A 13,415-nucleotide genomic window follows, 5' to 3' on the forward strand; every position below is an offset into this window, starting at 1 on the left:
AATAAAGTTCACTTCAGGTCAGCTCTCTCTCTCTCTCTCTCTCTCTCTCTCTCTCTCTCTCTCTCTCTCTCTCTCTCTCTCTCTCTCTCTCTCTTCTTCTTCTTCTTCTTCCCTCCTCTCTCTCTGTCTACCCCCCCTCCTCTCTTTCTCTCTTTCACACACACACATTTACACACCCCTCGCATGCACATATGCACGCGCACACACATACACCAAATTTTTACATATAGCCCTGAACTAGGATATGTTACTGAGTTCATCACAAATGAGGTAACACTACTAACAGAGGATATGAGGGGCCAAAAGGTCCAGTTTAAAATGAACACAGCATATACCAGCAACTTCTATCTCAACCCTTGCACCTTGGCAACTTTCATTACTTCAAGCCCATTTTCTCTTATAGTAGTGCTAAGGAAATTTCTGAACCACTCATGGTAGGGAATATGTTCACAGGACACCCCCAAAACAGATAGTTGACTACAAACGTTCAAAACACTAAATAAATTAATAAAACAAAGTGTTTACTGTACATCTTCAACAATAAAATACAGAATGTGCTTAGTGCATCAATTGTGTGCAATTTTATCTCATACATTTTTTTGTCATTTGCAGGTATTTGAGTCACCAACTCGATCACTCCTTGGAAGCCCTGAGTGCCTCCTGACCTTCATTGTGAATTGAGACCAAGCATGATGTCAGCGAATGACGGCGCAGAGACAAGCAGGACTTTTCGCAGAGATCGAGATATTAGTTCTTTCAGTCGGGGCACAACCGCCTTTGGAATATTTGAAGAATAGACGGGTCCTTCAAATTCACTAAACAAAGAGCTTCACAAATCCACAAGGCTGGTACTTGAGGTACTATTGTGCAGAAGAGTTCTGGAATTCTTGGCGGAATTCTGACAGAATTTTGAGACACTTCCAGCAAAGAAAGCTACATGCTCAAGTTGGTGAACGTTGTGTGTCTGTGAGCGCAGACCACAGTCTCCATTTTGTAGCAGCACTGCCACTGCTACTGCAACCAGCCACCAAAGTTTCTCACGCTCAAAACAACTTCAAGGTGAAAATGGATGCAGTGGAAGGGAATCACAGCTGTTGTTGTAACTGTGTGCTAAAACTATCTTTCGAACATCGGCATTTCATGTGGAAAGTTTCATTCACCAAGTGAAATTTACTGATTGTTAGTGTCTGTGCATCGTTGTCATAATGCTACCACAGTACACCGGTGGCGTGAAAGCTCAGCTGGCGTCTTCGAGTGCAGGGGAAAAAATTCTCCATGGTTTTAACATGATGAGAAGTTGTCATCTGTATGAAGACACTCATCCCACGTTTTTCCTTTTTCGTCTTGTCATCACAGCTTTTTTCGTGTTTCGCTTTTTTACCACGGAACGAGGATCAAGCAACAAAAAAAGCTGATTAAAACAAACTTTGGTATGTGAAGAGGCGCTTGCAAATTTGCATCAAACTGGACTTGCTCTTCTGAATGTCCTTGTTACTTTCCAGCAAACGATACTGGGAAACACAAGCACAAGACAGACAAGTATGCTTTCAGATGAGATCAACATTTTCATGCATCAAAGCCGTATCCTCTTTTGGGATGTGTGAAGAACAGTGAAATGTCACAGATTGGAACCTGAGGCACTGGCTTGTAGCAGTGCTTCTGAATTGATAGAATTTGATCTGAAAAATAGGGCAAATTTTCACATGAAACACTATCACCCAACAAAGGTACCCGCTCAAGTCGTTGAACGTTTGGCCTTGACTCCTTGAGAATGGATCTCTTACATTGTGTTTTACAAGAGACCCATAACCAACCACCAGAGTTCCTGAAATTACACCACATTGGCGCGCAATGGGTGTGGTTGAGGGAAAACTGCAACTGTGTGCTATAACAATCTTTCCAATATCAGCATTTCTTGTGGAAAGTTTAACACACAAAGTGAAGGTTATTCCTTGTTGCTGTCTGTGTGGTCATCATAATGCTGCCACAAATTCATGTCTGTGCATAAGTTTCGTGTGGCATGAAAGCTTGTGTCAACAGTGTAGAAAAAAAATCTTCATGGATTTTTAAAATGCTGAAAAGTTGACACATTTACGAATCCTCTACTCATCCCACAGTTGTCCTTCTTTCGTCTTGTATTTACAGCTTTTTTTGTGTTTCGCTTTTGAAAACGACCAAAGAAGAACCAAAAAAGGTGATTATTACAAGCCTTGGGATGGGAAGGTATGCTCACAATTTGCTCTAAACTGGAACAGTGGAAGGAGAGCGACTTGATCGGATGCTGGAATCCAGTGTCTTGTGTTTCACTTGACGTGAATCTGTACAACTGATCTAGGGCTCTTACTTGACCAAACAGAAATCAAAGACTAAATATTTGTAAATATGTCAAGATGTATATTTTTCATACTATAGTTTCAGAACTTATTTTGTCAGTTGTAGTGAAAGAGCTGTGGTGCATTTTGTGGCAGGAATTCTGCAAGTAGTGTTCAAAGAGGATTGAGCATTTTCAGGATGAGCTTTGAATTTTGCCTTGTTTTACTTTCATGTTGGACGGACATGCCTGTCGAAGGACAATACTGCAGGTGGACAAGTAAACTGAATGTAGAATTGATTGACCCGGAGACCTGCAAATAGTGTGGTATCTGTGTTCACAATTTCATAATTATCTCTAGCGCTTCCTAGTGTCTAGGAGGTTTGTGTGTGTGTGTGTGTGCTGTCTGAGAAGTGGATTGTAAATAGCTTGCATATTGTGTGCAGTATGCATTTTTCAAAGATGAAGCTTGAATGAGCTGTAGTATTTATTACTTTTTGTTGAACATCGAGAAAACGACTTTGTGCTCTCTTTGGATATGAAAGGACATTGTGTGACTCTTGATGTTTATATTTCTCAGCATGATATGAAAGAGTGAAAGAGAGAGAGATATCATGCTACATGTACCAATTTGATGAATGTGTGTGAAGACACAGATGGACTAAATCTGTATAATATAGAGTAGTGTGATAGTGTGATTGTCATTAGTGTAAGTCACTCCTTTTCTTTGTTCCCAATACTCATGTTTGGAACATATTAGTAGACATTAGTCCATAAGAATTTTTTTTTTATTTTTTTTTATTTTTTTTTTTTAAAGAATTGCGTTAGAGAAACAAGGGAGGGAAGAATTACATGGCGTTTCTTGCCCTCGGTGGACAGTGCACTGTAAGTTGTTAGCAGGATGGAATGTATTTGTGAAAAGATGTGTAGTGTGGATGCCAAGTATCCTCATAATAAAGTCAAAACAGTTTCCGGCAAGTGGAGACTGGAGGATGAGGCTGCTAGCACTTACGCCTACTGCCTTCGCATGGTTGACCGGCCAATCAGGTGCCATTTCTCTCTCAGTTTCACGCTCAAATTGAACCATGTTCAAAGTTACGGTTGGCTGTTGGGCTGATTACCATTGGTGATCTGGACGTCGTCGTGGAATTTGGTGTAACTTGTTTCAAACAGCTTTTCAGGAGAAGGACAAAACTGATTATTTATTATGAACTAGTGTTTGTGTTCATTCCCGGTATTAATATATAGATAAAATAATGTTAAATAATGCATTGTCGATCGTATTTAAGAGAATATGGAGAATGCTTTTCTTATTCTAAAACACAAAAACATCAAAATCGCTAAGAATCGAGTTACGCCAAAATTCCACGACGACGTTGATCTGTAGGATTCAGAAAACAATGCTGACTAGAGCAGAAGCAGAGTGGAGAGGAAACACTTAACTGTAGAAGTAAGCATAATTTTCAATTATCATGTTCAGAAGTTTCTTCATTTTGTGTGGCACTTTTTCACATTCAAACCTGTCTCCTTTTTAGGTAGAGCAGTCTTTTTTTTTCTTTTTTTCTTTTTTTTCTCCAAGGATGGTAAAGCTTTTCTCATGGCTTTCTCCTCTGAATATTAAATGCAGTGCAATTAGTGAGTAATGAGTAGTCAGGGTTTCATTTACTAGTGCGCCCTGCGCCATCGTCGCATTAGTTCTGAAAATGTCCCATCACAATTCCCTTTAGTGCGTCAAATGGCGCATTGAGATTACGTACCACTGCGCCACCAAATGTACACTTTACATCGGATTACAATAACACACACACACACACACACACAGATAACACGATATAGCGGTTAATTCTCAGATGGCACCATATTGCACCATTTTGCATCTTTGGACAAAACGCGTACAGGCCTCTTATGCACTTCTTGCCTTCGACTATGTCCCATCGGAATTTGGTTGAGGGGGACATTAATGTCCCATTGCCCTTTTCTCCCAGGCTAAACCCTCAGTAGTCGTTTAGAAATAGTGTAAAATGTCATGCTTTCTGCCTTAAAACAGTCAGAATAAGAAGTAGTGAATAGTCCTTTCAGCATAGGCTATCGGGACAGCTAAATCCAGCCAACCGTGATTTTTTTGTTTAAAGTAAAGAACTACCTCATTCTGACGAGGAAGCAAGCTGCTGTCTTCTGTTTATGATGTGAATAAGATTATATGTTGTCAATACATGTTCCTGCTTAAGTTTCCACGAGCAACAAACCTGAATATTTGGGTGCAAGTCCTCTTGATTTTTTTCTTTTTCTTTTGGTAGTTAAATTAGCAGTAATGTTTTCTGTGGCTTTTTCTTCCTTTACTCTTCCAAAGTGATAACAATCCGCTGGATCTCAGTTTCTCCGCACACAAACGTTTTGATATTTTCTGTCACGATGACTAGATGAGGATCAGAAATTTGATTGGCCCTTTTTTTCCTGTATGCGTGTGTTATTTTGCTGCATGGTTGGGTGAATGGTTGACTGATTTTGTGGGCTTTGTTCATTTTATTTTTATTTCTCTCCCTTTGAAACTAGTAGTTGTACAAGATACTTTTTTTATTGAATAACAATCACAGTCTGTTCAAATAATATTGAATATTTATCTCAGTATATGTGAATGAAAATTCATGTTGGCTGCATGGATCACGAGAAAAAACCGGCTTATTCAAAACAGCTGAGCAAATAAACCACATAACGCGAATGTAGCTAACCTTGGTGTGTTTTCACAGATGAACTTGTTTATTTGCCATTTCTTTGGACAGTTTTCTATACTGCTGCTAATAATGTATAAAATTGCGTATGTATGACATATATAATACACTGATAACCTTTGGGGGACTAAAATACATATACATATACAGTGGTTGTAAATGTTGTGTTATATTGTTCCTGAATAAAAAATTTGAAAGTCAGTTTTGTATGATTGTGTTCTTGCTCTTGTTAATTTTCTGTGTTCGTTTTGTTCCTGTGACTTATTGAATGGTTAATGATAAGGGGGAGATTACCTCAGTACTTGGTAACACTATTCATCATTTTTAAATCCTTTGAGTGTCATCCGAGTGCTCCAATTATTTTGACTTAGCCAGTTTTTTTTCTGGCAACTATACTTTCTTTTAATACCCAGTGTGATTGCGATACATGTATTCAGACCCGTTTACCCCCATAAGTGTTTTGGAGTAATGCTCAGCCCCAAAAATAGTAATCCTGGCACAAAAATAGTAATCATCCAGCATTCGTCGCCAATTACAACGCACATGACAACTGTGTCTGCGAAACGCAATCATGCACATATATATCCATCATTCACAAACCAAACACATCAGTCAGATTTTGTAGTCATCATAATTTCAACGAAGATCACATCAAAAGCACATGCATCACTGATTCTTTTTCTTTTGCTCGTAGTAGGCTTTTTTCAGTGTGTCAAGCATTCTCTACTGTACTTGCGCTTGCCGAATGAGTGAGGGCGAGACTTCACCACTAGAATAAGGCTCTCCAGCGTCTTATCAGACAGACATGATCTCTGGTCAGTCCTGTGCTTTTTCACCCCATTTTGCCATTGAAAAAACAATGCCAAACATGTGAATTGATTAAAAAAATAAAAAAATAAAAAAAAATAAAAATTTTTTACATTTTTTTTATTTATGAAAATCGTAGTCTTGACACGAATAGCGGAATGGCGTATTTTTTGCAGAAAATCGTAATAAATTACGCCAAAATCGTAAGGGTAAACAGGTCTGCGTATTTGAAAAATCATTTGACAGAAAAACAAAAGAATAGAAAGTATGCCTGTCAAAATACCCAGCCCTGCTTTTTATTCTTTTTTGTCAAATTCAATTGTACGGTAATCTCTCCGTCTCTTTCTGTGGCTTGCGCAAGTGATGTATGTGCATGTGCATGTTTTGTGTGTTTTTTAATGTGTATTAGTGTCTGTGTTTTAGTGTCTGTGTTTTAGTGTGTGAGTGTGACAGTAAAATTCCAAGTGCTCATGGCACACACAGCAGGTCTAGAAATCCACATAAACATAAACAACAACAACAACAAAACCAGCAATTCCACAACTCCACTCTGCAATGATAATGCAGCAACTACAAGGGAAGCAGACTGTGAATGTGGTTGCTACAAGCTTGACATCAGCTTGGAAAGAGTTCTAACTATGAAAATAATACACCTTTTTAATATTCCAGCATAATATAATTGTTGTAATTGTACTTGTGAAAGCACATGATGTGGAGATATGTTAGATATTGGAAAAAATAAGTCTACATCAACAGAAAAATCGAAACACAAATTGCTTTTTTCAGTTTATTAACAGAATAGTAGGAAAAGAATATATGCAAAATATACAGGCATTAGATGTACTCCACTCCAGGCACGGAAACAAGACAACAAGCAATGTCTTAGACTATCAGGTAACACTAACAGATTATTTGATGGATATAACGAGATGGAAGCGCTATAAATATAGACAACAGTAAGTGAAAGTCGTTTAAAGTAGTCTTCTAAAAATAAGAAGCATTTCACAAGCAAATTTCTTCTTTTTTTAAAGGTTCATTCTTATCAACTTTCCATTATCACAGTTGTCTATATGCAGATTGCTTTAATTTCTTTTGACATTAGATCTTGTCATTAGCGCTCACACTTGCTTTTGATTTTACATGTTGCAGAATCCTGATCAGAATTCCCTCAGGAATCAGTCTGACGTCCTTTAAAAAGCCTCTCGGGTAAGAAGCATGCTATGGTCAAAAGCATGCGTCAGTTTTTGTGCACATTTTGCACTCCAAATTTGTCTTCTAAAACCTAACATCAAACACTTCAATAAAAATTGTTGTTGACCTTTTGGTTACCATGCCAAGAAGTACACCTTTTCATCTCCCCGTCTTTATACTTCAATTAAAAAAACATTGTTTAAGAAATGAATATGTACACTATACGATCAAGAACATGCAAACCACTAAAAGCTTAACACAAAGATGCATTCTGTTATGTTAACTACAAACATTGACAGTGAAATAAAAACAGAACCTTGCATGAATCATTCAGAATAGAAAATAAGAAACAAAAAATCCAAATCTGTTCATTGCTGGTACATAGAACAGGATTTTGTATATGCTATTTATGTATAACAAGAATTGCTACTAATGCTAGACACATGAACACATACACTAAGTCCATGATCATTCACCTTCACCAAAATCATAAACAGCTAGTTTCTAAGCACACTCAACAGTCAACAGTGTTTGTACTTGCACATCACGTCAAAAAGCAGAAAAAAACTGAAACACAAATGCTACAAAAGAAGCCTAATGATGGAAGAATAAGTTCTTAGGAACAATCACACTGTGACTAAGACAATAAATGTGTTAGTACAAAACTTATTCTAAAGCCAAACATTGTTTCAATTTTGAATCTACCCCAATATAAAAAAAGAATTAAAACTCTCGCATTGAAAAACTGTACCTTCAAGAAACTTTCTTGAGGATTGTACACGTGTAATGATTAACAGCAACAGGGCCATCCACAATTCTTGATGATTATGTGCTGGCTTTCAAAACCTATACAATCTAAAAACATCCTGCAATTAAAAATCAAACTAAAACCAAAAAGACGAAAAACATGAACAAATTTAAAAAATATGTACACGTACCTCCAAAAAAGAAAATAACCAAACTTGTGCGCATGAGTCACATACACCGACGTCCAGACAAGATCTCTTTGATTAAAGTACAACCTTTTTAGAGGCGTACATCAGTCACAACAGCATCAAAACTTTCCAGCTCTATTCAATTTCTGCCGATGTAGCCATGTGCAACAAGCACACACAAAAACAACCACAGGAAATATATCCCTATTACAGCGATTGTCAGACCGCGAAACACTCTGCCCGTAGTGCCTAGTTCACCATCTCCTTTATCAGGATGCGGCTGTTCAGGGGGAGTTGGGGTATAGGGTACAGCGGGGGTTGTGTCAGCCCTCTTGGCAGGACCCTTTTCCTCAGTGGCAGTGCTTAGAGCAGTTGTCACACCAGGGGGAGGAGTGCTAGGGACAGGAGTGGTGGTGGGTTTAATGCAGCGAGACTGCACAGCAAACCCAGGGCATATCAACTCACTACACAAGCGCGGTTCAGGGGGCAAAGTGGTGCGAGCGGGGACCAGTCCAGAATGGCAAAGCTTTTCGTGACAATTGCAATGGTCGTGCTGAGTGAAACCCTGCTCACAGCTGCCTGGAGTGGTGAAAAACCCCTCAGCGCATGTACAAAGATCATCTTGCATTGAATCACTCTTGCAAAGCAGTTCTTGCCCCTCACCATCACATTTTGACTTGCGCCTGCATTGAGGAAATGTTGCATCAGACCTCAGTCTTTCTTTGTCCTCAAACTCTGTGGTGGCGTTACATGGCAAAACCAAGAACACAGGATTATCCCTGTCGTCTTTTGACAAATTTCCAAAATTCCCAGGAGGATCAAGCTTGTCAGGCAGGCAAGCTGGAAAATTGTACGAGTTACCAATCAGATCATGGCCTTTTTGACACACCAGAACAGTGCCAGGAAAGCCAGAACAACATGTCTTGTTCATGTTTTTCCACTCCTTCAAGCTGTGAGATTTGATGGGACAGTCGTAAGACTCAATCGAGCGAACACAAACAGGCAGAAATTTCTGATTGCTTGTCACCAGTCCAGCGCTGCCCTGACAGAACAGAGCTGACAGAATCACGAGGGTCCAAGGCTTAGGGGTAACAGTTTGGCTTGACACCAAACATAGCACCATGAAAAGAAAGCAAAGGAGATGCTTGACCAGAGCAAACACATGACGCAGGGTCAGGGTGAATGGCTTGTACATGCAGGTCAGGTAAGCAAGAGTGATCAGGACCCTGGCAGTGAAACACACAAACCTGTCAACACTTTCCTCACTTTTGCCCCGGTACTGGCCAAGCAGACTGACAGTGCCAGCAGTGAATGTGCTCGTTCCTTTGCTCATATCATCAAAAAAAGAAGAAGAATTCAAATTTTGACAAATTACATGTGATTTCGAAGGTGGTGCAATTTTTATTTCACCTCCTCTTATTTTAACACCTAATTTTTCTTTGCCTTGATCTCCCAAAATGTTGGCTTTGGTCATTGTTGCAGAAGGTGTAGGGGATTGAATGCCTGCAGCTGATACATCCACGTGTAGGTTCAGATTGGAGCAGCCTGTCAGTGTCTCCATTGCAGCCAGCAAGTGTGGGCAGTCATTGATGTCATAGTCATCCTCACTGTTGTGAAAACAAAGTAACACAATGTTACAGCACAAAATGTAATATTTTATTCTCTGACCACAGGCTAAAGCTCTCTCTCACTCACTCTCTCTTTGCTTTGCACCAAGTCATAAACATTTATAAAAATGCAATTTTTCTATATAATATGCACTTATGTACATAAACTTATACTATTTCACTAATTATGTATTTATGTAGTAGTAGTTATTGTAGTAGATTTAGTCCCTCTTTAGGTCGAGGGCCAGATGCAAAAAAGTATACCTATGTTTATTCTGTTACCCTCGTAAAATAAAGAATTGTCATTGTCATTGTCATTTTCTCTCTCTCTCTCGCCTTTAATTTGATTTGCTAGTTTTTGCTTTGCGCCTAGTCATAAACATTTATAAACTAGTGTTTTTATATAATGCGCTTATGTACATTAACTTATACTATTTCACTAATTATGTATTTATGTAGTAGTAGTTATTATAGTAGATTTAGTCCCTCTTTAGGGCGAGGGCCAGATGCAAAAAAAGTATACCTATGTTTATTCTGTTACCCTCGTAAAATAAAGAATTGTCATTGTCATTCTCTCTCTCTCTCTCTCTCTCTCTCTCTCTCTCTCTCTCTCTCTCTCTCTCTCTCTCTCTCTCTCTCTCTCTCTCTCTCTCTCTCTCTCTCTCTCTCTCTCTTGCACAAATACACACACACAAAAACAGTTGACAGATACTTAAACACAAAATTTTCTCAGCTTTTCACAGAAAACTCAACAACCCTAATACTATACCAAATAATACAGAGGGTTGGTACACAAAGAAACATTTCAAGTCAAAATCTTCTACATTATAGCATAACATACCTGGCCACCACAACAGGATAAGAAAATGGCATTCCCATTTCTGCCTTCAGCATCTTTTCAATCGTCAGTGAGATACTTGAGCACAAGCCTGAAAACATATTTGAAATTCCTGATCACAAAATATTGTACTAGATTGACGGAGAGTGACAGAGAAGTACATCAGATAGGTATGGCTTCTTTTCTTTTTGACAAAACTCAGATTTTTTTTTCTTTTTTGTTTGTTTTGTATTTTGAGTCATTCGCACAGAGTATTTATAAGTCCATTCCACTTGCTTTGCTATAAAATGATTGCTATTTCCACAGAATGCACACATTTCAATCAGTTCCTGTTACTTTGCTGGCAGCTGAAGGCTTCTTGAGTGCTTCTCACAGAATTTCAATACACCAGTAAAAACACATTACATGTATTGACCAAATCATGAAGTCTTGACAGTTACAATGAGCCTACCTGTGCAACTTGACCAAATCTGGGAGTGCTCCTGCAGTGAATGTTTTTCTGTAGCTGTCTCTTTTAGCCTGCAATAAATGAAAAACAGTGGTACATGTAGTTACTTGAAAAATAAAGCCTGGCATAATTTGAAGTACATGCAGGGTTTAGCCTGGGAGAAAAAGGCAATGGGACATTTGTCCCCCTCAACCAAATTCCGATGGGACATAGTCGAAGGCAAGAAGCTACAAAGAGGCCTGTACGCGTTTTGACCAAAGATGCAAAAGGGTGCAATATGGTGCCCTCTGAGAATTAGCTGATATATCGTGTTATCTCTGTATAAGTTATTAAGTGTGTGTGTGTGTGTTTGTGTGTGTTTAATCCGATGTAAAGTGTACATTTGGTGGCGCAGTGGTACGCAATCTCAATGCACCCTTTGACGCACTGAAGGGAATTGTGATGGGACATTTTCAGAATTAATGCGCCAATGGTGCAGGGCGCACTAGTAAATGAAACCCTGTACATGTAATACAATCGGACAAATCCATTTACACTAATCGCCATAAAAAACTAAACACATACAATTAGCTGTAGAACTTTGTGATGCGGCAAGTTATAGTAAAACCAAGTATATTGCCTGAAAGGTAATTCATCCCCCTGCCGTTTGAAACGAAGAGTTTCATTTTTCATCAATTATTTTTAATGCAGTGTAACGGAGGAGACCTAGGACACCCCCCAAAATCAAATTCGCAAAAGTAAATTTGCAGACACTAAAATACACAAAAAATCAAAATAAGCAATAGTTTTTGATCGCAAATTGAAGAACAACTCATTTTCTACCCACACAAATTGATTTGGTTCAGCTGTTGTGCCTAGCAGTGTAGTTTTACCATTTTGAAGAAGACAGGTGTCAGCCTCGTCACACCTAAATCTTTATATCTAGTGAGGAAAAGTTGACTGCTCTGTCGGTTGTGAGACTACCAGGTTGTAGGCAAAAATGCTCTAAAAACATCAAACCCTGAGAGAAAAAAACTACGAATTCTTCTTAAATGTTATATGTGCATTAACCACTTAACCATTCAACACTGGCAGTACCTGCAGAGTAACTGTCACAACTGAGTAGCTTCAAGGCTCTAAACGCATGAACGCAACAGAAAGCAATTATAAGGGGGTCGGCCCGCTATTGCGCGGGTCCGCTATTGCGCGAATCTGCTATTGCAAGGGTTAGGGTTAGGGTTAGGTTTAGGGTTAGACCCGCGCAATAGCGGCCCCGCGCAATAGCGGCCCCGCGCAATAGCGGCCCAGCCCCATTATAAGAGCTGTCAGGCCACACAAAAATGGCGGAATATACATGTATGTGGCGCATTGTGGGTAAAGTTAGCCGTCACGACAACAGGCACCCAATAACTGCCAAAATATCAAGCATGTTTACAGGTTTATCAAGTTTGCGTCAGTGCTTATAAACAAATTTAACTTTGGCAGTTAATGTATAAATCATTTGTCTGTAGACATGCCAAGTCATGAATTTTTGGGACACCAGTGAACAACCCCATGACGAGTTTCAAAACAAAATCCGGATCATTGCATCACAATAAAAAAGGGAAAAAAGTTAAAGTGATGGATGTGTACACAATGAAATCTGACAAATGTATCTATTCCAAGAAAACATTATCCAAATGTCACAACCTCGCATTAAAAAGCCTACCAAAATCTCAGGTCAAGCAAAACTGACTAAATATTCCACCTTGTGGGCATACACCTCTGATTCTTCTGAAGCTTGCAACATGCTCAAAGCAACAATGCCCTCAGAATGTCACAAGCTTATAAAGAAAAAATTAAATCCTCTTCACATACAACATTCAACACCAGCACCCACACAACTGTAATTCTAGCAACTCGATCAATAGCCATAGAATTCCAACGCATGAATGAACAGACATGTACTCCATGTGACTGGGTCACAAATGGCGCATAACAATGGGCACCAAGTAACTTTGTGCTTCCGACGCTAGCTACAGAACAGTCACTTCTCAAATTACTTCAACTTTCAAGTGTGTAGCCTCCAATGTAAGGCATACGACCTAGCACTTACAATTAATTGCAAATGTACATATTCTTCCTTTCATGTCAGTAGAGTGTCCCCAGTCAAACCTTCATCAGCCACCATTACAACAGTACTGCGCATGTTGAATGTACAAAAAAATAAAATGGGGGTAGCTTCTAAACATAGTTTTTTTTATATTCTCAACATGATAGACTTTTTTCAATAAATGTATTTGCACTTCCAACTTTCAACTTTTATTTTTTTAAATGACCTAAATTTTTGACTCTGGGCTAAGCTGTCCGGTTCGAGGCTTTAAATGACATTTTGCCCCTCCCCTTTTTTGTTGTTTATTTGTAGGGCACTGTACTGTATCTTCATTATGATTTTCATATCACATAACACACAGATATTTATTTATACATAAATAAATAATTAATTAGGAAAAGAAGAAGTCAAGAAAAACATTCTTACATAACACAATGACTCAGCAGTACAATCCCTGCATGCAACAACTAAATCCCTG

General features: G+C 38.8%; 2 protein-coding genes across 3 annotated transcripts in view; one reads left to right on the forward strand and one right to left on the reverse strand.

Moving 5' to 3' along the window:
- LOC138961216 (puratrophin-1-like) overlaps window positions 1–5,241 on the forward strand; it is a gene marked incomplete at its 5' end in the record, with an annotated part of 74,761 nt that extends 69,520 nt beyond the window's left edge. The window contains 1 exon segment of the mRNA XM_070332818.1: window positions 613–5,241.
- Window positions 5,242–6,620: 1,379 nt separating this feature from the next.
- LOC138961233 (uncharacterized) lies at window positions 6,621–13,027 on the reverse strand. 2 transcript variants are annotated; one of them, XM_070332834.1, is made up of 4 exons: window positions 12,941–13,027; window positions 10,870–10,937; window positions 10,422–10,509; window positions 6,621–9,580 (listed from the first exon to the last, which is right to left on the reverse strand). In XM_070332834.1, the coding sequence occupies exons 3-4, from the start codon at window positions 10,472–10,474 to the stop codon at window positions 8,113–8,115; spliced, it is 1,521 nt and encodes a 506-aa protein (XP_070188935.1). In that variant the 5' UTR covers window positions 10,475–10,509; window positions 10,870–10,937; window positions 12,941–13,027; the 3' UTR covers window positions 6,621–8,112. The 2 variants fall into 2 exon arrangements, with proteins under 2 accessions (XP_070188935.1, XP_070188943.1); XM_070332842.1 differs by lacking the exon at window positions 12,941–13,027 and adding an exon at window positions 11,944–12,199.
- Between the last annotated feature and the right edge of the window lie 388 nt (window positions 13,028–13,415).

This window comes from Littorina saxatilis, linkage group LG1 (assembly GCF_037325665.1).
Source record: "Littorina saxatilis isolate snail1 linkage group LG1, US_GU_Lsax_2.0, whole genome shotgun sequence".
NCBI lineage: Eukaryota > Metazoa > Mollusca > Gastropoda > Littorinimorpha > Littorinidae > Littorina > Littorina saxatilis.

Excerpts from the sequence above, each read along its gene's own strand:
- LOC138961233 (XM_070332834.1), bottom strand. The coding sequence starts at position 10,474 with ATGCTGAAGGCAGAAATGGGAATGCCATTTTCTTATCCTGTTGTGGTG. Across the intron at positions 9,581-10,421 it reads TATCCTGTTGTGGTGGCCAG|TGAGGATGACTATGACATCA; the intron begins GTATGTTATGCT and ends TTTTCACAACAG.